The 23952-nt window shown below is 45.3% G+C and overlaps 1 protein-coding gene across 1 annotated transcript in view; it reads left to right on the top strand.

Annotated features, from left to right (window-relative positions):
* The window catches only part of EEFSEC (eukaryotic elongation factor, selenocysteine-tRNA specific), a 102613-nt gene that overhangs the window by 54987 nt on the left and 23674 nt on the right, over positions 1 to 23952 (top strand). The window contains exons 5-6 of the mRNA XM_062636660.1: positions 1132 to 1770; positions 11169 to 11325. Of these exons, the coding sequence (XP_062492644.1) occupies positions 1132 to 1770; positions 11169 to 11325 (796 nt within the window). The remainder of the gene's footprint in view (positions 1 to 1131; positions 1771 to 11168; positions 11326 to 23952) is intronic.

The raw sequence follows: 23952 nt of genomic DNA, 5'->3' as shown, positions 1-23952 counted from the left end.
CCTTGCACTGTTTTCATGGACAAGATGAGATGGAAGTTGTTTTGTAGAGTCGACTTTGAGGACAAGAATTGAGTGCTCGGGATAAATGCACAGATGTTGAAGATGTTGCTCCTAGCTGTTCTCAGTTATGAACTATTGCTCAGGGCAGTGTGCTCCAAAGTGAGTAAGGTCATTCTCTTGGTAGTTCGGTGGACTCGGTGATGCGGCCCAAATTCCCTACTGGAAATTTGTATTGCTGTGAAGATAAAGAAAATACGTGGAAGTTTAGAGCTGTGGTGTAACTTGTGGGGACGCATGGGGAAAACAAGGTATGCAGAGGATAAACAAATCTAAAGCTGAGGGCCAGTTGTATCTCAGTGCTTCCAGGTTTGTATTTGAAAGGCCAGACAAAACAAAGATGAATTTTGAGTCTCTTGAAGAAAACTCTACATTTGGGGTATTTGAACCATGGACAAATGTCTCTGTCATCTGGGGTCAGAATGAAAGGGAGTGAAATACTGTACTGGTGTTCATGGGCTGCTCAGCAAACAGGAAGCTCGTGATTTAAAGCTGCTCTGGCTCTTGTTACTTGATCCAGTGGGTACAGATCAGCTCACTGATTCACTTCTCTGCTGGTTCCATGTCTGACCTTTTGAAGGAGATGCAATTCCAGTTTGGTTCTTGCGTGATCTAATCCACATCCCTCCCCATTCTGTACCCTATACTGCTTTTACAAATGATTCTGGTACTGAGAACGTGTAGGAAAAAGAAGAAACAGGCTTGAATGTGATGTTCTCATTTCCTCCTTCTCTCCTCTACTCTGTCTATGGGAACTTCAGAAGAATAAATACCATGAATATAAGGGGAAGAACTGTTTGCATTTAGGATAAATATAGATGGGCTGATTAAATTGTCTGCAAGGTACTGGACAGGTATGAAGGGCTGATCCTTAGTAGGTTGAGTAAGGCAGTATCCTTCCCTTCATAATAATCCAAAGAGGTGGAACCCCATGTTAGTGACAGTGATGTTAGCCCTGAATTTATGAAAATTCAAGTCTTTACAAGAAAGCTTTGAGCTGTTGATCTTTAAGTATATGGAAGGTCATAGACTGAGATGGTGATTAATGGCTTCTCTTTCTTGCTCTCTCAACAGGTGACAAAGAAAGTCAAGTCCATGCAGATGTTCCATACTCCTGTGACTTACGCCATGCAGGGTGACAGAGTGGGCATCTGCGTAACCCAGTTTGATCCCAGGCTGCTAGAACGAGGCCTGATCTGCACCCCAGAGTCACTTCACACCATCCACGCTGCAATCATTTCCCTGAAGAAAATCCAGTATTTTCGAGGCACTCTGCAGACCAAGGCCAAGTTCCATATCACAGTTGGCCATGAAACCGTTATGGGACGAGTGATGTTTTTCAGTCCAGCCCCTGCTGACTTCAATAAAGAAGTTCAAGAAGATGCTTTTGATTTTGAAAAAGATTATCTTTATCAAGAGGTGTATTTGTCCAAGGACTCAAATTCTTCCGAGAACAAAGAGAATGACCAGTCAGGAGAAGTCCAGCTCCCAAGACAACAGTGGGCTTTGCTAGAGTTTGAAAAACCAGTCACTTGTCCTAAACTGTGCCTTGTGATCGGCTCCAAGCTGGATACAGATATCCATGCAAATACCTGCAGGCTGGCTTTCCATGGGGTGCTGCTCCAAGGCATGGAAGACAAGAACTACACAGAGACTTTCCTGCCAAAGCTGAAAGTGTACAAGCTGAAGCACAAAGAAGGACAAGTGGAAAGGGTAAGCTGCCTTTTCAGTGCTATACATGGGGAGGGGGAATTTTTGTTCTATGTAAATGCATATATTGGTGGACATTGAAATGTGAAGACTGCAAAAGGGGCCCTACAAGGATGCTGGGGAAGGACTTTTCAGCAGGGACTGTGGTGATAGCATAAGGGGAATGTGTTAAACAGGAGACTCAGATTAAATATAAGGATAAATTCATTACAGTGAGAGTGCTGAGGCACTGGCACAGGCTGCCCAAGGAAGTTGTGAATGTTCCATCCCAGGCAGTATTCATGGCCAGGTTGGACACGGGGGCTTGGAGCGCCTTGCTCTAGCAGGAGGTCCATTCTCTGGACTCACTCCAACAGCTTCACGTCCCTCTTGTGTTGGAGGCCCTAGAGCTGGACCCACTGTTTGTATGCATAGAAATTGGCCTCGTGAATGACCAGTTGCCATCGACCAGGCTGTCTGCAGGTCAGGCTTGTTCTCGGGTTCTGCCTCCCGTGGCACTGCAGGTACTCAGAGTTGGTGTTTTCCTTGATGCACGATGGTGGAGCAAGTGTCCTAAGAAACCCTCACGGTGTGAAGTCACAGGGGCACACAGGGACTTGGAATAGCTGGTGGGAAGAGGGCTGTGCCAGCTGGGGAAGTGCTTCCAGTCAGGAGCTGCTATTGAGCCTGTGCTCTTGCAGAGCAGCGAGCAGCAGGAACAGTTGGGTGGTACAGTGCCTTATTTTAGTACACAAAGTCATTGGCTCATAGAAAGTCTGAATCAGCTGGTCCCACCCTGTTGCTGATGGCTGGAGATTAGGATCACTCAATTTAGGGTGTCTGTTCTTGGCACTGCTGCAGGAAAGTTTCTTTTTCTGTTGAGCAAGGAAGCTACCCCCCCCCCGAGGGAGGCATAAAAATCATCATAATAATTAAAAAATTCAGGTTACCTCCATGAGAAGTGAACTTTTCCTCCAGAGAACGCTGCTGGGGAAAATGAGCCCCAGAGCATCCCAAAAGGGAGGCAGGGGCTGTACCAGCTGCATTCCTGGGCTTAGTACCGTCTGCGAACACGCATCCAGGATCGGGGTGCAGCAGGGTTTAGGAGCGCCCCGTTGTAAAACACTGCTGCTGATGTGATGGGGGCTCTCCCCCTGCCTGCTGCTGGAATTAGAATCAGTTCCCTGTGGTTTAACTACCCGTTTACCCAGGAGAAATCAGGCATTTATGGTTTGGCTTTTTGCTCGCACTCTGATTAATGTCAGAGCCCTGATGGAATAGTAAGAACTGTAAATTCATTAAGTTTCAGCACCACAGGGCTTTTCTTTTGGGCCCCTTGGGCACAGCACCCTCTTGGATTTTAAATTGGTGGGGTTTTTAAGGGTTTTGGGTGGGCTTTTTTTGGTGTTTGGGGTTTTTTAAATGAAAAACATTTATTCTCAAAGATTTGCTGGCTCTCTAAGAGCAAGTGTGATGGCTTTGCTGTTTCACACAGAAATCAGCTCCATCAAGTGGGTAAACAGCATCTTTTATAAATCACATTTAAACTCGCAAACTGTGTTGAATTAGTGGATTTTAGTGAAAATTCACACTTCAGCTTCCAGGGTTTTCTCCTCTGCTCCAGTAATGATGAATGTCCTACAAAAATTCAGATACCCTTGTGCTCACCGTCTCCTTTTGGTACCTTGGCTCTTTAATGCGGAGTGGAGCACTAGGAGGGAAAGAATCAAAGCCTCACTGTTGCTGTTCACCAGAGACTTTGAATTTACCTTGAGCCTCTTTTCACATCCTTGCTTATTTATCTGCTGATCTCTTCTTTAGGGATGTGTTCTTGTAGTACCTGAGAAATTTGGCTCTAAATTCTGTATCACTGCTTTTTGGGTGAAGCCAGTGTTGTCTGAGGTGCTGCATAGTGCAGGAAACCTGCTTCTTGCCATGCTGGGGTTGCAGCTTGGCTCTGGAAAAGCTGCATGATTCAAAGTGCAGTTACGATTTTTCTCTTGTTAGCTTGAACCGTTGTTAAGTGTGTGGCTGCTCCTGGTTTACTGCAGACCAGATTTGCTTTGTGGTTAGAATAAGTCTTTTAGGGGTTAGTTGTAAGGAAAATCAAAATCTGCCGTTGCCTCCGAGCTCGGAGGCGGAGGTTTGTGATTGCTTGACTTGATGGTTTTAAAATGATATGAAATACGAGTCCAGCTTTCTCCTGGAGAGAGGGAGGGGAGAAGTTCAGTGGAAGGAAGTTTCTGTCGAGCATCTTTCTGGCGTGGTTACAGGGAGGCAGAGACTGTCGCCCTCTGGACACTTTATTTATGCAGAGCCTTGGCTGCCTGACAAATGTGCTTTCGATAGGAAAAAGAACCAGGCTGGCAACAAGTGGCTTGTGCTGATAACAGGGTAAAGGCAAGGCTGAGAGTGCTATTGTGAGCACCAGTGTTGCTTCAAGGAGTGCGATGTGGGAGTCCCTGTGAAAAAAAGGGGCAAATGAGATGCTGTGAAGAAGGCTTGTCCCTCTGAAGTGGCAGAGAGCAGTGGGGGTGAATGTGGGCTTGCTAAACTAGAGCAGGTCAGCAGCCCCTGGACCTGGATACTGAGGATAAACAGCAACTGCTGTCCTTGGTCTTGTCCTCCTGGAGAACCCCAGCTCACCAGTCAGCTCTTGGCGGTTCTGTGGGCAGAGAGACTTGTATTAATCCCCAAACTGCTTTTGAAATACCTTCCTCTCAGTTCTGCCTCTGCACAGCATTGAAGGTTGATGCCAGCCTGACTCGGGAAGCAATTACTCAGTTCCTGGGATAAATCCCTTCTATTTATCACGTTATTTGCTCTTCGGCTTCCATGGCCACACGGGTTGAGAGCTGAGAGTTTCAACTGCAAGGTGAACCATAGAAGTGCATCATGCTTTCCTGCGTGACTCAGATATTCTGCCTGTTTTGCAAGTGTTTGCACCAGCAGGGTTTATCTTAGGATGGTTGCCATTGGGTCCTATTGTTGAGGATGCTCGTAAATCAGTAGCTTTGTCAGAAACAAAAGGAGAAGGAAAACCCTCTGCCTTGCTTACGTAGCACAGGCTGCACCTTCTGCACTTACAAGTTTGTGTGGTGAAAAACATACGCAAGTCTCAGCTGTGATTGTTTCCCATTTTAAGCATAACAGAATGTTTCCGAAGAGAATGGGTTTGTCCTTCCTAAAGATGCTTTCTGTGTGTTCCTGTGACATTAAGAACTCATTTTCTCTGTGTGCTTTAAAGTTTTTAATGTATTTTTCTCATTATTTGCCTTGTTCTTAGGCTTTATCACACTGCACTTCTTTCTCCAGCAGTTTCCTTCCATGTCTCACAGCCATGGTATGTCCTGGTGTTACTCGCAGCCACTCTCTTCCCAAGTTTTGTGGGTTGGTGGATAATGAGTTTTCTTAGTGCACTCGTTCCTGTGGGGACTGAGGCCATTGTATTCCTTTCATGCTTATGTTTGGGAGGATGGAAGTGTCAGTTAGTGCTTAGTAACAACGTGTGACTGGTTATTTGAATATTGGTACTGTGTAAGTGTCCCCAAAGGGAAAAGTATTGTCGCAGGAGCAAGATGGGAAAGCAGGGTAAGTTACCAAGGTTTTAATCAGTGCATCTCTTCTGAAGCCTGAATGGAAAAGCAAAAGCAAGTGCACACTGTCAGGTTATGGGGAGCTCCTCATCATCCAAAACCCCCAAGTCCTGCTCCTCAGGGCTGCTGATTCTTCCATCTGACTTATTTCTGGATAAAGGATGTTTCATTGCCTTTCTGGGGCTGCTGCTGTTCTTACAGTGGCACTGCAGTGCCAGCAGGATAGCAGGTAAAACACAAAGCCAGGCAGTGATGCTTTCTGGGTGACTGGACAAACCTGGGCGCAACGTAAGAGGAGCAAGCTGCCCAGTGGGAACTGGGTGCTGTCTGCGGGAGCAACGGGGACCGCAGCAGGGCCGTGGTGGATGTCACTCCATCCACTGTAAACATGCAGACGCCACAATTAATATTTTGCCTGCTTTGAAGTCTGCACATGAGTTTGTTTGGTTCTGCCTGGCTGCTGATGGTATGCTAAATACAGTCATAATACAGGGATGAAGGCACTCAGGTGAATAAAAGTGCACAGCACATTCACCAGTTAAAATGCACTGTAAAGCAGGAATATAAAAGATGCATTTATTTATTGGCTCTTGTTTAGGTTTTGAGTAAAAGGGTTTGAGAAGCTTAGTGGGGGAAAGAGGAAGGAGAAGGGAGGGCTGTGTGCTTATTAAACAAATACCAGTGCTGAGAAAGGAAGGGTGATGTTTGCTGTCTGACACAGCATATGGATTAACACAGTAGAATATATGTGTCATAAAAGCATACTGGCCGAGCATAGAATCTGCTGCTCGCTCCTATGAGAAGATGGGTGTCTTGTTCACTCCCAGCAAAAGAAAGGCTCTCTGCATGTGACTGGCCAGTAGAATTCTGCAAGGTTTGAGTAACACCTATGGTTGTTATTTATATGATGACATTCAAAATGCAGACATGCTTTTTGGGCCTTGCAAGTGTATGGACAGCTGGTCTTGATTTTTCTGAGGTTGCGCAAGAGTCACCTGTGGGGGAATCGGTTTGTCAGCAAGGCAACCAGTGCTCCATTTTATTTATTGGAGCCAAAAATATATTAAGAATGTTACTTAGGTTGCAAAACTCAAGCACTTGGAAGTTCGGAAATGCCAGATTTACAGTTGCCTATGCAACATTAATTCTGTTCCCCTGTGCACTTAATAAGGCAGGGTTCCTGTGAAATTGTTTTGGATGTGGTCATGTAAAGGCTGTATCATGGGGCATATCAAAGAGGGATAGGAGTAAGGTTCTGTGGACATCTGGCATTTCTTAACTTCTTAAGTGCCCAATTCTGCAACTTAAATAACTGAGGTTTTATATAAATGTAATTTCCTCGGCGTTTTGAAAGTAAAAAGGTGAAGGGAAACTAAACGTACGTAATACTGCGGCCATCCCTCTCCTGCGCACCTTCACTCGGATTTGAGTTGTGCAGCAGTGTGGCGCAGGCAAGCATTGCTTGGTATTAACAGACCTTGCTGACCAAACAGCAGGAGTCTGTAACCCAAGGGAGGTGATGGACAGCTGGCCTTAGGCAGAGGGATCCCCAAACTGGAGCTGGGGGTGACATGGGAATGGGACAGCCTTAGGATGTTTGCACATGTTTGTGGTGCCTTCAGCATGGGATGCGAGTTTGTTCCAAGAGACATCTTTGTCCTCTTCTGCTGCAGCTCTCTGCAAGCCTGTCCTTGTCTCCTGCTTGAGTTCCAGTGAGGCTTTCGTTAAGCCCCTGTTCTTTGTCCCTCTCTGTTCTTTTCTCCCTCACGTTTTTGCATCCTCACATCCCATCGCTTTCCCAGTACGTAAAGCTGTGTTTTTAAAAAGGAGCAAGAATTTGCAGCCTCCAGAATATTCCCATTTCTGACACATGGAAAGTGCTCGGGACTGTTCTTTAGAAATAAATGAGCTGTTCAGGGATCATGATGAAGATGTCTCAAGTGTACTTGTCCTAAAGTACAAAAATGCAATAAAAATTCTTTGTGTTCTCAGTGTTAGTCAGAGGTTCTTTTTGTTCTCTTTTTCCCCTCCTGTTGTTTTCGGCTTTGACTTCATTTATCAGTTTGAGAATAATCCTCAGATGCGTTTTTATCCTTTTTAAAGGGGTGCTTTATTTCTATTTAAACCCATAAAATTGTAGATTAAATCAGAAAAGGTTTTTCTTTGTCTCTCTGTGCGTCTTTCTAGTATTTAATATTCAGTGCTTTTGCTTTCTCTGTCTCAGACCGTTCCTTATTTCCCTTCTCATTCTGGCACCACTTTGGTTCTTCTGTGTTTCTGATCTGATACCCCCCCTTCTGTTTTTTTTTTTTCCTACAGATATGTTAGGACACAGAGTTATTTGCTCTCAAGATGTGTGTGATGGGTTGTTGAGGGGTGTTCAGCTGATGGTAGTTTCTGAGTTATCTTATCAACCGGGATGGTTTAACAGGCTGGGCAGTACAGCTTGTGTCCCTGCTCAAAGGGAAATCACTGTTATTTTCCTTGGAATTATACTATGGTTTGCACTGAGTTGTAATGTTAACTGTGGTTTTACAAACAATATGTGGTGGTGTAAGTGCTGCTTAGACGGGGTGTGTGAAGTGGTTAATGTTCCCTGTGAACTTGTTGGTATTAGCAGAGGTGGCGTAGGGTTGCTCGTGCTATGGTTAGAAAGGGCTGTTTACTTTTTCCCTGCAAGCACAAAAGCCGAGTGGGAAGGGATATTTCATAAACTCAGTGCTATTGTGTCCTCTGGTCTAAGCCATAAAACAAGAGTAACAGAGACGTTCCCTTTGAACTCGAAATCCCTTTCTAAGCTGCTGATCTAACCTAAGGGAGAGGGGGAGGTTGTACCAGCACTATTTTTCTCTTCTGGGTATTTCTCCCTCCCCACCCCTTTTCTTCTTCTTCTTTTTTTTCAAGTCCTTAAGTGAGTTTGATGCAGCACCTCTGCCCATAAATTTAAGAAAATATTATGGTAATGTAGGTCAGTGAACTGAACCGCCACTGTACACCGCAGGGATTAGAGCAGGGAGGCAGCGCTCTCCCAGCCCGCCTGCTCCTCCGACAGTATAAACAAGAAACGCAAGGAGCCTTCAGCTTTTGCTTGCCCTAATCCTTTGTTTATGCAGCACTTAAACTGACTTTTGGGGTCGTCTCTGTCTGGCATTAAAGCCCTAAAGCTTTTTGAAGTTTCCCTGAAGTTAATAAAATTAGTCTGCCCTGGTCGCTGGGCCCCTTGCTGCCGCTGCGGCGCGGGCTGCGGATCCTTTCCTGCCGCTGCAGCGCTCGGCTTCTTAAGTTAATAATAGTTTATAACAAAAAAGAGGGAGAGGAAAGCAGAAATCTCCCAAAAGGCTGTTCAGCTAATAGGCAAAGTGATTGCCATTGTAGATGCTCAGAGAACTCAAAGGGGATTAACTTAAACCCCAGCGATTGGAGGTAAATTGCTGGTAAAGTAATTGGAAGTGTTGAGTTTCAGTTGGAGAGCACAACACGCGCTTCTGTGCCCGCTTACAAAGCAGGACTAAAACAAAAAAACTTGGATTTTTCTTTTAGTTTTCCCACATAAAGTTGAGAAAATGAGGTTTCCTTTGTAGCAGTTATCTCCCCTTCACCCATTCCTTTTATTGCAGAGATGGATCAGTTCTTGCTACTGCAGGCATCCTCTTATTTAGTCTTCGGGAGTGATCTGGTAATAGGCTGGCTGGGGGGACAGGCACAGGATGGGATACGTAGTATGTAGTGTATGATGTGTAGTATTTAGTGTACAAGACTAGGACTTTGGGTCATAAAGGTTTTATTCCGAAGGCACATGATGCACGTAATGCTTGTTCACAGAACTCATCCCAAGTTCTTGCCGGGGAGGGCTCTGAACTGACCCATTGAGGCTGGTATGAGTGCTCACCCTGTAATTCCCTTTTAATTAAATTAAAGATACTTTGAAGTGCTCTTGGAAAAATAAAAGCTGTTTGTGTTGTCTCAAAATCTGGCTTCCTGTGCCATTTTGGGGGGACAACTACAAAAATAAAGTACATGAAAGATCCTCATTGGAGGGTAGGAGACAGACTGTGCCTCAACCACAGGGGTGAGGAGCACGGAGCGAGGAGGCAAATGATTGGTTTTGACATTCTTGTCTTAGGAATAAGATGTCGGAAGAAGCAATGGTTTCATTTCAGCAGCTACTGCAACTGGAAAAATAAAAGTTTTAAAGGATGCAAGTGCTTCTGCAGGTTGGAATTAACAGCTGCTTTTGCTACTAGTCTTCTATTTCAGACCGAAGAAAGGCACGCGTGCCTGGGAGCTTATCTTCCCCCTCTACCACCACCCGTTATCAGTGACTCTAGTAAAAGACATTATTCAGTTTTAAATACAAGCTAGAGGTTGCTGAGCAGTGATGCTTCCTTTACTGGTTCACAAGGTGTTTTGAAGCAGTGCTTGTTGAGTGGGGGGAGAGAGCAGACGCACCAAAACCCAGAAATATGAGGTTTTGGGAACAGACGAGTGGATGATTCAGCAGCAAATGTTGTTGGGATGTTGGAAAGCTGCTGCCTGCAGCCTGGACTCAGCATCCGGTGGGAGCATAGCTGCCTGGGCTCTGGTCATCTCCCCATGGGAGGAGGAAGAGGGGCTGTAGCTGTTCCTCGTCCTGCCTGGGGTCTGGGACAGGGCGAGGGTCCTGCCAGTGCTTCCCGATACTGCACAGACCTTTCCAGGGCAAGTAAAGCCCATTTAGAATTAAACAAAAGTGGATTTTCTGATGTTAGATTTACTGCCATACTGAGGTTGGCATTAAGAGGCACACGTAACAACATCATAAACGGTGTCAGGGATTTGAGTCTCTGTGTGCGCTGCTGGCTATGGAGGAGGCTTCAGTGAAGGAAAACCAGGAATACTTTGACTAAAGGGGAGTGTTCAGAATTGGTTATAATTCTTGACTTTTCTAAATCACTTTGGCCTTTGAAACCCTTAGGTTTACCTAAAATTTGCTCTGAAGATGTGAAGAACAACTGGAACACACACAAAATCATCTTGAGAATATTTGAGTAACATCCCCTTATTTCTTCTGATAAATAAATGTTCTGGCCACAACTGTGAGAGTAAGGCCAGGCGTGAGGTAGATGATACTCATACCTACAGGATTAGGCTCACTTGAGTGCACCTTACCCTTTGCAGTGCCTGAGGGAGGTTTGGTTATCTCTCTTCACCCCCCAGCCTTGCTGCCGCTTGTTCCTGATAGCTTAATTAACAATTGGACTCGGAATGGCTCTTCCCACTGGGTTACAAACCTTGAAATTAAAATTGGCTGCAATGGTCATAGGGCCTTTAGTTTCACAAATCCATGTGTAAAGGTGAATATTTAAAAGGCTCTATTTAGAAACTCAGTAATTCTGGCACTTTTTCAGAGGTGTTGCTGTTGGAGGGCAGGTCTGCAGCTAAGAGACGGCACATTTGCATGGCTGATAATGTACTTGGCTGTGGGAAAGGAGTGGAATAAACTTTTTGTGGGCACAGGTACTTCAGTGACTTCCATGGAAAGGTTTCAAAGCAGAAGAGACATTTTAATTAACTGATCTTTACAGCATGTTCTGATGCAGGGTTTTGTTCTTCCTAGATTGTAAGAAAGGAGGTGAAAGCACAAATATTTTAACTCGTGAAATCTTCTGTGGTTTTAGACACAAATGTTCTTAAACTCAACATTTCTGATGACTCTTCCAGAATTCTGTTCGTTTGGAGGTAAATGGTTTTCCAAGGGCAGGATGCTGGAAGTCACTGAGCTGCGTGTACCTCAGAGGTGTAGCTCTTCTTGTCACTTTGCTCATGGAAGCCCTGTTTCTCTTGCAGGTGATGGATGATTACAGTGTGATTGGCCGCTCCTTGTTTAAAAAGGAAACAAACATCCAGATTTTCGTGGGTCTGAAAGTGAAGCTGTCCACTGGAGAGGATGGGATAATAGACGGTGGCTTTGGACAAAGCGGCAAGTTTAAGATCCAAATCCCAGGTAGGTGCTTGTCAGCTGGCAAATACTGATGGGTGTCTAGTGCAGAGGATCTTCTCATGTCACAAGTCTGAGTGTTACCAGTAGCCTCCTGAGGTTTTGGAGTGAGCTCAAAGCCAGTTGGACCATTGATTCGGTGGATTGTACCTCTTCTAATTGAGTGATGGTGGCTGTGAGACTGGGTGGCTCGAAGCCACATCTTCTGTGTTAACAAATATGGGTCTCCAAATGACTTCTTAAGTGTCAGTACCATGGAAATGGTTTGTGGAAATCTCTGCTCTCTTAATATCAGTATGATTTGCCCCATAGCCCTTCTGAACAAAGAAAGGAAAACCAACCTGCGGTTGCTGTAGCTACCTATTAAATATAGCATAGTGGATGCAAGTGCCTTAAATTGGCTCTGTTCTGCATGTTATTGTCTAACTTGCCTTCAAGCAAAAACTGCTTGATAAATGAGTCTTTGGAAATCTTGAGAGGGTTTTTTATTGCTCATGTCTCCTGGTTTTATGATATTATGTAGTACTGTATTTTTCATCCTTGTTGAATTACAGCAGGGATTTATGCCTCTTTGGGTTAGAGCATGGGGAGCGATGGGTGCTGGAGTTTAAAAGCATCACTACTGTGGTTGATTTTCTCCTTCTTGTAAGGTAGGAAAGTTCTGAGCCTTTTCAAAAGGTGCTTTTGAATAGATGCTGTGTTTAACTCAAGATCGTGGGATAAGATTTTAAGGATACTTAAGAGTACTTTTGTACTCCTGTAGTGTCTCCAGCCCACTTGTCACTAGTTAATCCTTCACCCTCTTTAGAGAGATTATTTCTGTAGTACAAGTAAAGGAAAAGAAATTGTGATGTTCTGTGACAGCAACCAGTCACATAGTGACTGGTTTGTAGAGAAGCCTGAGGTTTCCTGGTTTCTTGCTGAAGATGGGCTGTTTTCCATTTAATTTAAGGCTTGATGCAACAGCACTAATTTTGACCCTCAGCAATTTCTTTCTTCCTATAGCAAGATAAGAATTTTGGACTGAACAAAACCCCTCCTGTGTTCTATCTTAGCTGTAATTCCAGTTCTGCTAGGCTTTGCAAATAGGTCTGGGAGCCTACTTAGCAAGCATAGTCCATGTGGAAAGCAAGAGGTTTCACCAGATACACGTATGTTTTGCATTTTCTAGCCCAGAAAAGCTTTTAACATTCACTGAGAATAGGCTGCTTTTGGTGGGCGGTGAAATGATGTGTAGTGACCTTACAGCTGAAAAGGGTTCAAGCTGAAAGTCAAGATGCTATCTTGCTTAAAAATGTGGTATTCTTAGTAGCTTTTCTCTCCTGGAGGTAAAAATATGATGAAAGAGAAGGACAACGGGAGAGATGGCATTTACTTTGCCATTTCGATGTTGGGAATGGAGGAAATGGTTCTTCATGGGATGGGGAGAAGCCTCCTAAGGAGACTGTGTCACCTGTAAGCAGGAGCTGTAATTGCAAACCAGCAGACACATTAACAAAATCATACACTGACTTAGAAATAGCTTCTTGCTTTGGATATTAAGTTAGTGGGAAGAAACGATACCTTTCACCGAGGTGTTTGTTATCTAATCTTGGTTATACTCTCCTGATGTTTAACAGCAGACCATGAGACAGAGGAGCCTTTCTAGTTTGTTCTTTCAATGAGAAGAATATGTAGCAGGAATGGTAGAATTTAATACCTCTCGAAGGCTGGCAGAATAATACAGTTAGTTTGCTTTGGAGTCTGGGTCAGACTTGGGCACCCTTGTTGTCTGGAAAGAAAAGGCAATAAGCTAAATCAGCTCAAGCTAAGAGCGTCAGCCAGCATGTGGCTAGCAGGGGAAAGAACCACAGACTTCGGAAGGGGCTAAACGCTGTGTCTTTAAGAGATGCAGAGATTTGTGTGGAGGGGGAGGGCTATTGCTGTGATGCTGTTTAAGTCAACTGTAGTTCACATTCCTTTGTTAGATCAGTGTTGCTTTTTTAATGTGTCTACATCCTGTTTGTGGGGTTTGGGGGGTTTTCTGTTTGTTTTCTTTAACTGATCAGCCTCTTCTCTCCCTTCGCCCCATTCTCAGCCTCCCCTCGCCCAGGGTTTTATGGAATTCTTTTGTGAAGAGTTCTCTTTAATTTTTCTGAAGTTATTTCCCCATGATTCCTTCACGAATGTGTCAGGGAAGGGAAGGAACTGTGGGAGTTAAACTGCCTCAGCCTGCCAGGCGTCAGTCCTCTCATATTTAAACCCAGTCTTAACCTCTGGAATGAAATAAGTTGTTCAGGTAGTTAACCTGAGGATAAGTTGGTCTGATTCAGCCTGGAGAAGAGAAGGCCCCTTAAGGGGAGACCTTAGAGCATCTCCAGTGCCTAAAAGGGGCTACAGGAAACCTAGAGAGGGGCTTTGGACAAGAGTCTGTAGGGACAGGACAAGAGGAATGGCTTTAACCTGCCAGAGGGGAGACTGAGATGAGCTCTTAGGCAGAAGCTCTTCCCTGTGAGGGTGCTGAGGCGCTGGCACAGGGTGCCCAGAGAAGCTGTGGCTGCCCCATCCCTGGCAGTGTTCAAGGGCAGGTTGGACACAGGGGCTTGGAGCAAGCTGCTCTAGTGGAAGGTGTCCCTGCCCGTGGCAGGGGTTGGAGCTGGAGGAGCTTTAAGGTCCCTTCAACCCAAACCAGTCTGGGATTCTCTGATAAATGAGGGCTGGTTTTAGGAACAAACCTCTAAATAGCAATAAAAATGAGGTAGATATGGAAGAGGCTTGTGTCCTGACTACTTAAGGTCATAGCAGACCATGGTGCATTTGTAGGGTGGTTTTAGTCCCACTGGTGCCAGCAGCCTCCAGCACTTTGTACGCTCACCGGGCAACTGTTGGGCTCCCCAAGTGTTGTTCTGTAGTCACATGGAAATGGCTTGTGTTTCTCCGTGGATCACAGCCTGGGAACGTTGTCTCACATCGTCTGGGGGCTGAAAGTTGGCAGAGCACAACTGGGAATGGCAGAACATGGATCTGTTTCTTATTCTGGCACTGTTCGTGTGCAGCAATAAGTCAGATACTTCGCTCTGCTCTTCTGCTTGTGAAATAGGGATAATTACTATCCATTCTGGAGGGGGGAAGAAATAATCTCTGATTTAGATTTATTCCAGGCTTGGAGCATTAATATTTCTTGAAAAGACTTAATTATCTTTCTTTAGAGTACAAAAACACATCTCGAGTGCAGAATGCAATTGGAAGTTCCTCAGTCGCTGAAAGATGGTGGTAGTTTGGAAGAAATTCAGGGAAGAGCAGCAAGAATGCTGGAGAGGCTGAAGGAATTGATTTATGAGAGAAAGAAGATGAAAAGAAACGCATGAAACTTGGCTAAATGATGTCTAAGTGGGAGATATGATTATCTGCAAGCATTTGAAGAACATAATGCAGAAGGATCCCTGAGGGTGGTCCAAGGAGGTAGAAGTTAATAACATGAAATAAAGCAAAGTGTAACTTGGCTATTGAGAGATGCTGTTTAGCAGAGATTTCTTGCGCTGCCAGGTTATCTTTGCAGAGGAAAATGATGTAGATCCACTTTGAGAATACTCATGTAGCCTGCCTGGATGTTTCCTAGAGCCTGTGTCAGGGTGAAGTGGGGAGGGCAGGGTGGTGGGGAGTAGGAGGACTGTGTTTTTCATCTTGTTTTTGTGTTCAGGCCTGCTTTTATTGCTTGAATGACAAGGTATAACGTACTTTCTAGACCGTTTGCAGCAGCATCTAGTTTAAAGTAAATAAAAAGTATTTTCTGGCAGAGCTGCCCTTCTGCAGGCCTGGCTTGTGGAGCTCTTTGGGTTTTAACTGAGGACCAAGCTTTCAGATGTGCTTAGGATGCTGCTTATGTTCCAGAGGGATTGTATGACCAAATGTATAAAAAGCGGGGACATAATCTCTAAACTCACAAGAGTTTTGCTTGGTTGAATAAGCTGCTTCAAAACCAGGCAGGGTTTGAACAGCAGTTTAAGCTACACTGCACTGTGAGTTGTGCATGTGTGTAAGGGACGGATGAGGTTGGGTTGGAGTTGTAACTGGGAGCTCTGCATTGTACAGGTAAATGAGTGGAAAGAGCTGTTCACCTTTGAGTCAAGAACCGGTTTGGGAAAGCAGGAGCTGTATGTTGAAGTGTCGTAGTCTAAAGAAGACAAAAGCTAACAATGGCAGCCTTTGGAAGACGCTTATTTCAACACCGGGTGCACCTAGGAATTTCATGCCAGGTGATAAGAAATTCAGGGGGAAGTTCAGCGAATGGTTGGAATAACTTAGTGCTAATGGTGGATTTTGTTTAACTGTCTCTCAAACAAGAACTGACCCCGTAAAACTCTGCTCAGTTTGCTGAATCCCAACAGAGACTGGCTCTGGGTGCGCCCCTTTCATTGGTCTTGGTATGTTGCACTTGTGTTTGATGGCTGTGAAATGTAGTGACTTTTAACTCTAATTGGAGCGTATGTGGTGCCTCAGGCGTAGTTCTCTTTCCTTTCTGTCCTTGCTTGTCTAGCTGCTGCTGAAGTGCTCATCCTGTCTGAGGCACTGCAGCGTGTTTGACTGTGATTCTCCTCTTTCTGACTCAATACAGTGAAAACTGCTCTGTGTGAGATGAGTTGGAAGCTGCCGTGTTTCTTAATGCGAATGAAGCGTATCTGACGCTCCCGACAGTTGAACAGGCTTCTGAAGTGAGCAAATCTAAATGTAATAAAAGGCACCCGTTTCACAAGAAGGGACATAAATGAGAGCATTAGAATATAAGGTGGGGTTTTTTTCTTTGCTGTTCTTTCCACCTGTGCAGGATAACAGGAGTTTTGAGGCTCTTACAAGAGGTGAATTCAATCGGTGTTTGTGACTTCTTGCCTTGCATTTATAATGCTCACTGTGTATAAGAGAACAGGTCTGTCTTCACTGTTCCCACTGCTTGTTGTGGTAGAGGGGTTAAAAGCACCATAAGGTCGGTTCTGAAACAATCCCAGGGATGTGCTCCCTAGACTGGGGAATGCGATGTGTCTCCTACAGCTTTGATATAAGATGACATGAAGTGGTAAGAATTAATCAGTGTGCTTTATTCTTGAGAATCCCTTGTATCTTTATATGTGAAATTAAGGGTAGAAGTGCTAAATGTGTTTTTCCCCCATAATCTACTATGGAGATGGTGTGTCTGTGGTGGTTTTATGTTGTCATGTACTTTTTGCATTGGCTGGGATCCCGCAAAGTGAAGCAAAGTGCTTCATGACATGGTGGGACTGCTTTAATGTAAGAGATGCACATGAACGGCACTGCTCTGCATCGTTGCAATTCCAGTTAAAAATCAGGGGCTTAAAAATGAGATTTTAGCATTTAAGGAAGTCAGAGGTTAAACAGTATGAGGGAAATGACAGCCGTGCAAAGATGGAAAACTGCAGCAAAAAAATGAGTATCACATAGTTTTCTGCAACTTCCACCTTCAAAATACCTTAATTGTGTTATTGATATAAATTTTTTGGTGTTATTATTCAAGGGGTATATGTCTGTAGGCTCTCAGCACAATGTAGCTGGCATTTATGGAGTATTAGTTAGGTGGCTTTTCTTAAACGACTGTAGGAGGCAAGCTTTAAATAGCTGACAGCAGATAAATGTCCTATTCCCAACTCTGGAACTCGGAGGGCAAGTCCTTCCTGACATCAGCAGGAATGGGACAGTCTAAACCTTTTCATTGCACTCAGAACAATTAAACACCCTGTCACTGAGCAGCATACTTTTTTTGTGGGCGATCTTGACACTTGGAATTCTTTGCTTGTGTTGCATTAAAATAGGATAATCTTCTTCTCTTCAGCCAAATGGAATTCAGGCACATCTAATGTCCATGTTTGCCCAGCCTGGCTCCTCTGTTAATAAAAGAAATACAGAGTGGTTGGCTGCAGAACCTGGTGGGTTGCCATCCTGTCGGATCAGGTGAGGCTGAGCAGGCTTTCAGTCAAGAGGAAAAACAAAAGCCCAAGGGCAGTGGAATCCATGTAGCTGTGTTTTGTTTAAAAGCTGGAGATTAGCTCTGCATGTTCTTTCACAGCCTCTCTTCCCCTACCCTCTAAACCAAACAAAACCTAAAATCCTTAAGGGGTACTTGAAACATAAATCTCCTGCTCTCCTTTTCGTGAGCGTTGGCTGGTGTTGTATGGACAGAGGCTGGAGAGGACTGTTGCCAGGGAAGCAATGCTCCCTGGTATGATCCCCTCTCAAGCAGGTTAAGCTGCAGTGATGTGAACATCCCAGTTACCACGCAGGAACCAGGAGTCCGTACTGCACTTAGAAAGGTTGGCCTGAAAGAATCCAGCCTCCCTCTTGCGTGGCGACATCCTGTAAGCCTGTATTGACCTTTGGAGCTGGATGCCCAGATTTATTGACCTTAGAGGGTTCTTTCTGTAGAATCGAAGTCAAGATTTGTGCACATTGCTTCTGAATGAAAACAGAAGTCAAGGAAGTGTTAACTTATTACCTGGCTGGCTGCCTTGTTCGTGTTATCAGCAGATCCTGGTCTTGAGTGTAGTGAAAGAACTGTGGGACTAAGTCTAAACTTAGAGCTGTGAAGGGTGATGTGTTGATTGTAGGGTTGTTTTCAGAAGCAGCCAGTGGTTGCACAGGAGTAGATGCTGTACCCATAGGAGGTTCAGACTCTTGTTTGGATTTCAAGTTGCTGTTGGAGTGTTCTGTTCAACAAGCTGCTCTTCTGGGATCGAGCAGAGGTGGATTATGGAATTACCAGGTGATGTAGCAGTTTGAGTCCTTCTGTAGAAGGAGAAAGTCCAGACATGTGTTAAGATTGCAAAGTCAAGCATTTAAAACTTAGGTATGAAAAAATGGGAGTATCTTGGTTAGCTCTCCACTGGAAGATACGTTCTGATACCAGATCCGTTTGTGATTGCATTCCCCCACACTGACACACACAAGGAAAATGTTGCAGGTTTAGGGCGATGCTTCATAACTGACCAGTTGTCGCATACTACTTTTTCTGCTCAACGAATAATCAGTTCCCTGGTCTTTTGCACTTCACTGGGGTCCCACTGTAAATAGGAAATTAATTTTACGTGCGATTTAAACAAAAAAAATCCCATTAATAAAAGAAAAATAATTCCAGCAGATGAGTATCTGTACTTCTGCCTGTACCACTTGGGAGGGGGGGGGAACCCAAAACAAAACCTGGTGATGAAACATCCCTGCCAGCAGTCTCGGGGTGTGCAAGGTAGAGGGGGTTTGTTCTGACCTGGGGATGCTCCAGTGCTGTTTCATTGTGAGCTCTTGAGAGGAGGGTAAAAGGGAGAGTCCATCCTGGCCCTGTGCACGAGGTTGTCCTCTGCAGATGGAGGTTGTTGAGAATGTAGCTGCCAAAATGGTCTTTTCCAAGTGTGTGCTAATGAACGGTTTCCTTCTCTGCCTCCAAGAACAGCAGTGGCTCCAGTAGTGTCTTAAAGTGAAGTTTCAAATCCCTTTTGTAAACTGGAAAGATGCTATAGTTGGAATTCGATTATCTTAATTTGAGGATGGAATGTGGATCTGGTCATGTGGGGAGCTCGGGAGACAACTGTGGGGTTTCACAAGTGCTTGGAAGTGGGGCGGTGGTTGTTTTGGTTGGCAGTGACATGGGCAGTCAGCTCTCCACAGTACTCTGTGGTGAGCCCCCAAAGGAGGCTTTTCCTTTTATTTAAAATGGAAATAAAAACTTGTAAGGATTGTTTCTTTTCTTAGATAAACTCAAGTCATTCTGTATAAGATTCTCCTAAGCCACAAGAGCTGGATACATAAATTAAACTGCCACTTGCACTTGGTTGCATGTTTTTTGGATCTGGGGTTTCAGAAGTGCACTTACCTCGAGATTTGCGGTAGAGCTGGGAGCTGGTAGTGCTGCTGTGTGTTGTAACCTCCTGTCTGTGTAGGGTCTCTTGTGGCTTTAAGTCTTCCCAGTTAATCCAGGCTTTGTTATTTGGGGGTAATGCCATTACTGCGGGAAGTTGCATGGCCCTGCATTGTGAGTAGGACACGTCTGTAGCAGATGCAGCAGAGGATGCTGTGGTGTTCTGAGCTCGTCTGGACCATCACATCACCTGAGTTCACCCAGCGGCCTCTTCCAAATGATCTTTATACCTTTTAGCTCTGCAGTGCTGCTGTGAACCATCCCTGTGTGGCTGCCCTGAGCCTTGCCAATGCACGTAGGAAATCCTATGTTAAATGAGGTTCTCGTACCTGGGGGTCACCTTTTTGAAGGAAGAAGAGGGTGGGGGCAGAACCATGTTGGTGGGTGGCAAAATTAAATATTCTAAATGAGGAAATGAGCAAGTTTATTTCCTCCATAAGAGCAGCCCTACCCTGCTTTGCCTATGTGGTAATTGCACCATTCCGTGAGCGTACAACTGCAGAACAGAGCTATCTTCAAGTTTTAATTTGCTGCGTTGTCATTTTGGGTGTTTTTCACTTGGAGCCCCCTTGCTCCAGGCACCACAAACCAGCTCCCCTGCTCTGTCCAGACTAAACTCTGCATTTCATTTTGGCTTTACTGCGTTCATGCCACTGAAACTGCAAACCGTTTGGATTAGTGTCGTACACATCCTGCACCCAAGAGCGGGATGGATGTGCTGCCTTCAGGTTGGGTTTTGTTGTCCTTTTTAGGTGTTTCATTTTGCAAATTGAATACATGCTTGCTGTAATTTCAAGTGTGAAAACATTACTTCTTTTTTTCTTTAGAAAGAATAAAGCCAACAGTGGTTTTTATTATGTGTCTGTGCAGTTTGGCTGAGCAACCTTAGAGCTCCAAAACCCAATAATCCTGTAATGCCTTATATCTCCTAGAATGGGAATATCTTTTTTCTAGTTTTATTTTCTCCTTTTTAATGTAATTCTCATCTAGCTCACCACGAGAACCCTTCCACTGGGCAGGTTTGGGGTGCTTCAGTGTGTGCCTTGCCAAAAGTACTGAAAGGACCAAGTACAGCTTCTGAGGGTAACATAATAGTGTGCCTGATGGAAGTTTATATCAGTTCCCTGCTGCTTGATTAAGCATTGTACTTCTTGCTAAGGACTTGGTTGATGTCAGCCCAGCTAAATGTGAAGGACTTGGAGGATCCCTGTGGATTCAGGTACAGGACTGAGCTGGCAAAACGTGGTGCTACTTAATTGTTAAATAGAATCGTAGAATAGTTTGGGTTGGAAAGGACCTTAAGATCATCCAGTTCCAACCCCCCTGCCATGGGCAGGGACACCTCACACTAAACCATGTCACCCAAGGCTCTGTCCAACCTGGCCTTGAACGCTGCCAGGGATGGAGCATTCACAACCTCCCTGAGCAACCCATTCCAGTGCCTCACCACCCTGACAGGAAAGAATTTCCTCCTTATATCCAATCTAAACTTCCCCTGTTTCAGTTTTAACCTGTTACCCCTTGTCCTATCACTCCAGTCCCTAATGAAGAGTCCCTCCCCAGCATCCCTATAGGCCCCCTTCAGATACTGGAAGGCTGCTGTGTGGTCTCCACGCAGCCTTCTCTTTTCCAGGCTGAACAGCCCCAACTTTCTCAGCCTGTCTTCATACGGGAGGTGCTCCAGTCCCCTGATCATCCTCGTGGCCTCCTCTGGACTTGTTCCAACAGTTCCATGTCCTTTTTATGTTGAGGACACCAGAACTGCACACAATACTCCAAGTGAGGTCTTACAAGAGCAGAGTAAAGGGGCAGGATCACCTCCTTCGACCTGCTGGTCACGCTTCTGTTGATGCAGCCCAGGATACGGTTGGCTTTCTGGGCTGCAAGTGGACACTGAAGCTGGCCCATGTTTATTTTCTCATTGACCAGCACCCCCCAAGTCCTTCTCCACAGGGCTGCTCTGAATCTTTTCTCTGCCCAACCTGTAGCTGAAAACGTGCTGGGGACTTGGACATTTTTGTAGGTGCTTCTTTACTGTTCCAGGTGTTTAAGTGATGATTCTGTGGTGAAGGGATGCTTGTTCTGGTGGGAGATGGCAGCAGGGCTCTGTGTGCCGATGGAGCAGAGACTGTGGGATGAGGTGTTCAGGGGAACTTCCACTGACCTTCAGTGGGCAGCTTTCTCCAGGTGCTGTCTGGTTTGCCTACAGCAAGGATGGGGAAGCCATGAGCTCTGGATGGCGCTCCCAGGTCTGTGGCTGATTTATACAATGCAAAAGAAGGAATTATTTTGTAGAATCCCAGACTGGTTTGGGTTGTCAGGGACCTTCCTCTCAAGCAGGCTGCCCTGTGTCAGCCTAGCCTTGAACACTGCCAGGGATGGGGCAGCCACAGCTTCTCTGGGCACCCTGTGCCAGCGCCTCAGCACCCTCACAGGGAAGAGCTTCTGCCTAAGAGCTCATCTCAGTCTCCCCTCTGGCAGGTTAAAGCCATTCCCCTTGGCCTGTCCCTACAGGCCCTTGTCCCAAGCCCCTCTCCAGGTTTCCTGTAGCCCCTTTAGGCACTGGAGCTGCTCTCAGGTCTCCCCTTCAGGAGCCTTCTCTTCCCCAGGCTGACCCAGCCCAGCTCTCTCAGCCTGGCTCCAGAGCAGAGCTGCTCCAGCCCTTGCAGCATCTCCATGGCCTCCTCTGGCCTTGCTCCAACAGCTTCACATCCCTCTTGTGCTGTTGCCCCAGAGCTGGATCAGGACTGCAGGGGGGTCTCCCCAGAGCGCAACAGAGGGGGAAAATCCCCTTCCTGAGCTCATGCTCTGGGGGTGCAGCCCATCACATGCCGCCATCTTTGGATGCTCCATCCTCACTAATGGCTTTGCACTGTCTGGGTGGAAAATACTGAAGTTCTAAGCCTTTATGTAATTTAACTTTGATCTTAATAAATATCTCCACAAGGGCAGCTCGTGCTTTCGGATTGCCCTCTTGCAATGAAATTTGTCTCTGTAAACTGTGCTTATTTACTCCATTTTGATCCTTCATCCCTTGGGCCTTTCACCTTCCCTTTCCCCCAGTGTTTGTTCTGATAGCTTTTTGAAGTCTGAGTAAAAACATGCACCATGGGGGCTTCCTGGAGGAACAGAGCTTTGTGCTTTGCAAATTGTAGGCTATTTGAAGTATGGACTCCCAACAGCGGCCGGTGCTTGGTGAATGAGAACTGTCGCGTGACAAGGACATGAACCTTGGGAGTTTGATCAGTGTTTTGAGTTTGGGGACAACAAAATAGTTGTTCTTAATGGCGTGCATTGATTTCAAGGAAGTCTGTGTGAAAAGCAGCCTTTGGTTGGTGTTTTCACAAAGGGATTTCAGTGTTTAATAAAGAATAGGAAATAACTGGAGCTTCAATAGACCTGTTTTGATGGAGGGTGTCTGCTGTAACATGATTTATGTATAATATTATACATAAGCAATAAAAGCATTTCCTTCTTGTAACTACAGTACTACTGCATAAAAAAACCTGCAGAAAATACTCCAGAAGTACTTAATACCTGGCATAAAAGTTACAGACAAAGTAGGAAAAAAAAGTCCTCCTGCATCAAAAAGTCTTTTGTAAAGCATCTGAGGTTGTAACTTCAATCACCAGAATTCCATATTGTGTCTGGGCTATGGGTCTTATCAGAACAGTTTTTGAAACCTTTGAGCCCTCAATTCCCCTCACCCCTTTACATTTCATCCCTCCCAACTATTCCAGATTAGGAAATGCAGACAAAGTGGTGATTCGGAGAGCCTGATGTCCCTGTAATAACTGGTGAGCCACCCTGTTCCATTCTGCTGATGTCTTACCATAATCTGTACTCTGCCATCCCTGTTCATTCCTTCTCCGTTGGTCATTTACCTCTTCTTACTCCTACAGCTCCTTCCTCTGCCTACCCACCCCTGAGCAGCCCCAGCTGCTTTTTGGGTCTTATAGAACTCCAAACTGGTCTGGGTTGGAAGGGACCTTAAAGCCCGTAGAGCTCCAACCCCTGCCATGGGCAGGGATACCTTCCACTGGATCAGGTTGCTCCAAGCCCCGTCCAACCCGGCCTTGAGCACTGCCAGGGATGCAACATAAAATAAATACATTAAGTACAGAACCCTGAACCTGTGCCATCCCTTCGGTTACTTGGTGGTTTCATCCTAAACTGTCCCTTTGTATCTAAATGAAGAATGCTGTTGGTGTGGTACCGCCTTTTGCTGGGCACCTGAGGATGTTTGCTGCCAGGTACCTATTTACTGCTAAATACATTTATTTCCCTTCTCAGTTTTCCATCTGTGAATGAACAACATTCCCTGTTTTTCCTTTTGGCCAGTTAGTGTATGGATGTGTGAGGAGAGGGACTGTTTGCCTGTGCGTTCTTAAAGCATCAGCTTGTCAGGATTGGCATTATGAATGCAACATGAAGAACATGGATCTGTTTTCTGGGATTGCAATGAATTGCATTTTCAAGCTAGCACAATGGTACCACGGGCTGTGCCAGGTACTGCTGCTGGTGGGAGAGGAAGATGACGTCTTCAAGGATGAAATAAGCTAAAGAATGCATGTTCTGCTGACAGGAGCAGGCTCTAGATCGTGGACTGAGGATTTTCTTTTCATGGCTCGTTGCAATTGACTGTTCTCACAAGTACCTCCTTAGGAGATGTGCAAAGATTATAGTCCGGCTGGAGTCCATGTGGAAACTGATGCCTGTTTCCCCAATCCTAGTTTTCC

Source organism: Pezoporus occidentalis, unplaced genomic scaffold (assembly GCF_034315485.1).
Source record: "Pezoporus occidentalis ecotype Australia unplaced genomic scaffold, CSIRO_AGI_Poc_V1 ctg114, whole genome shotgun sequence".
NCBI classification, from domain to species: Eukaryota; Metazoa; Chordata; class Aves; order Psittaciformes; family Psittacidae; genus Pezoporus; species Pezoporus occidentalis.
The sequence above is the reverse complement of the archived record's forward strand: the minus strand, read 5'-3'. Positions and strand labels throughout refer to the sequence as shown.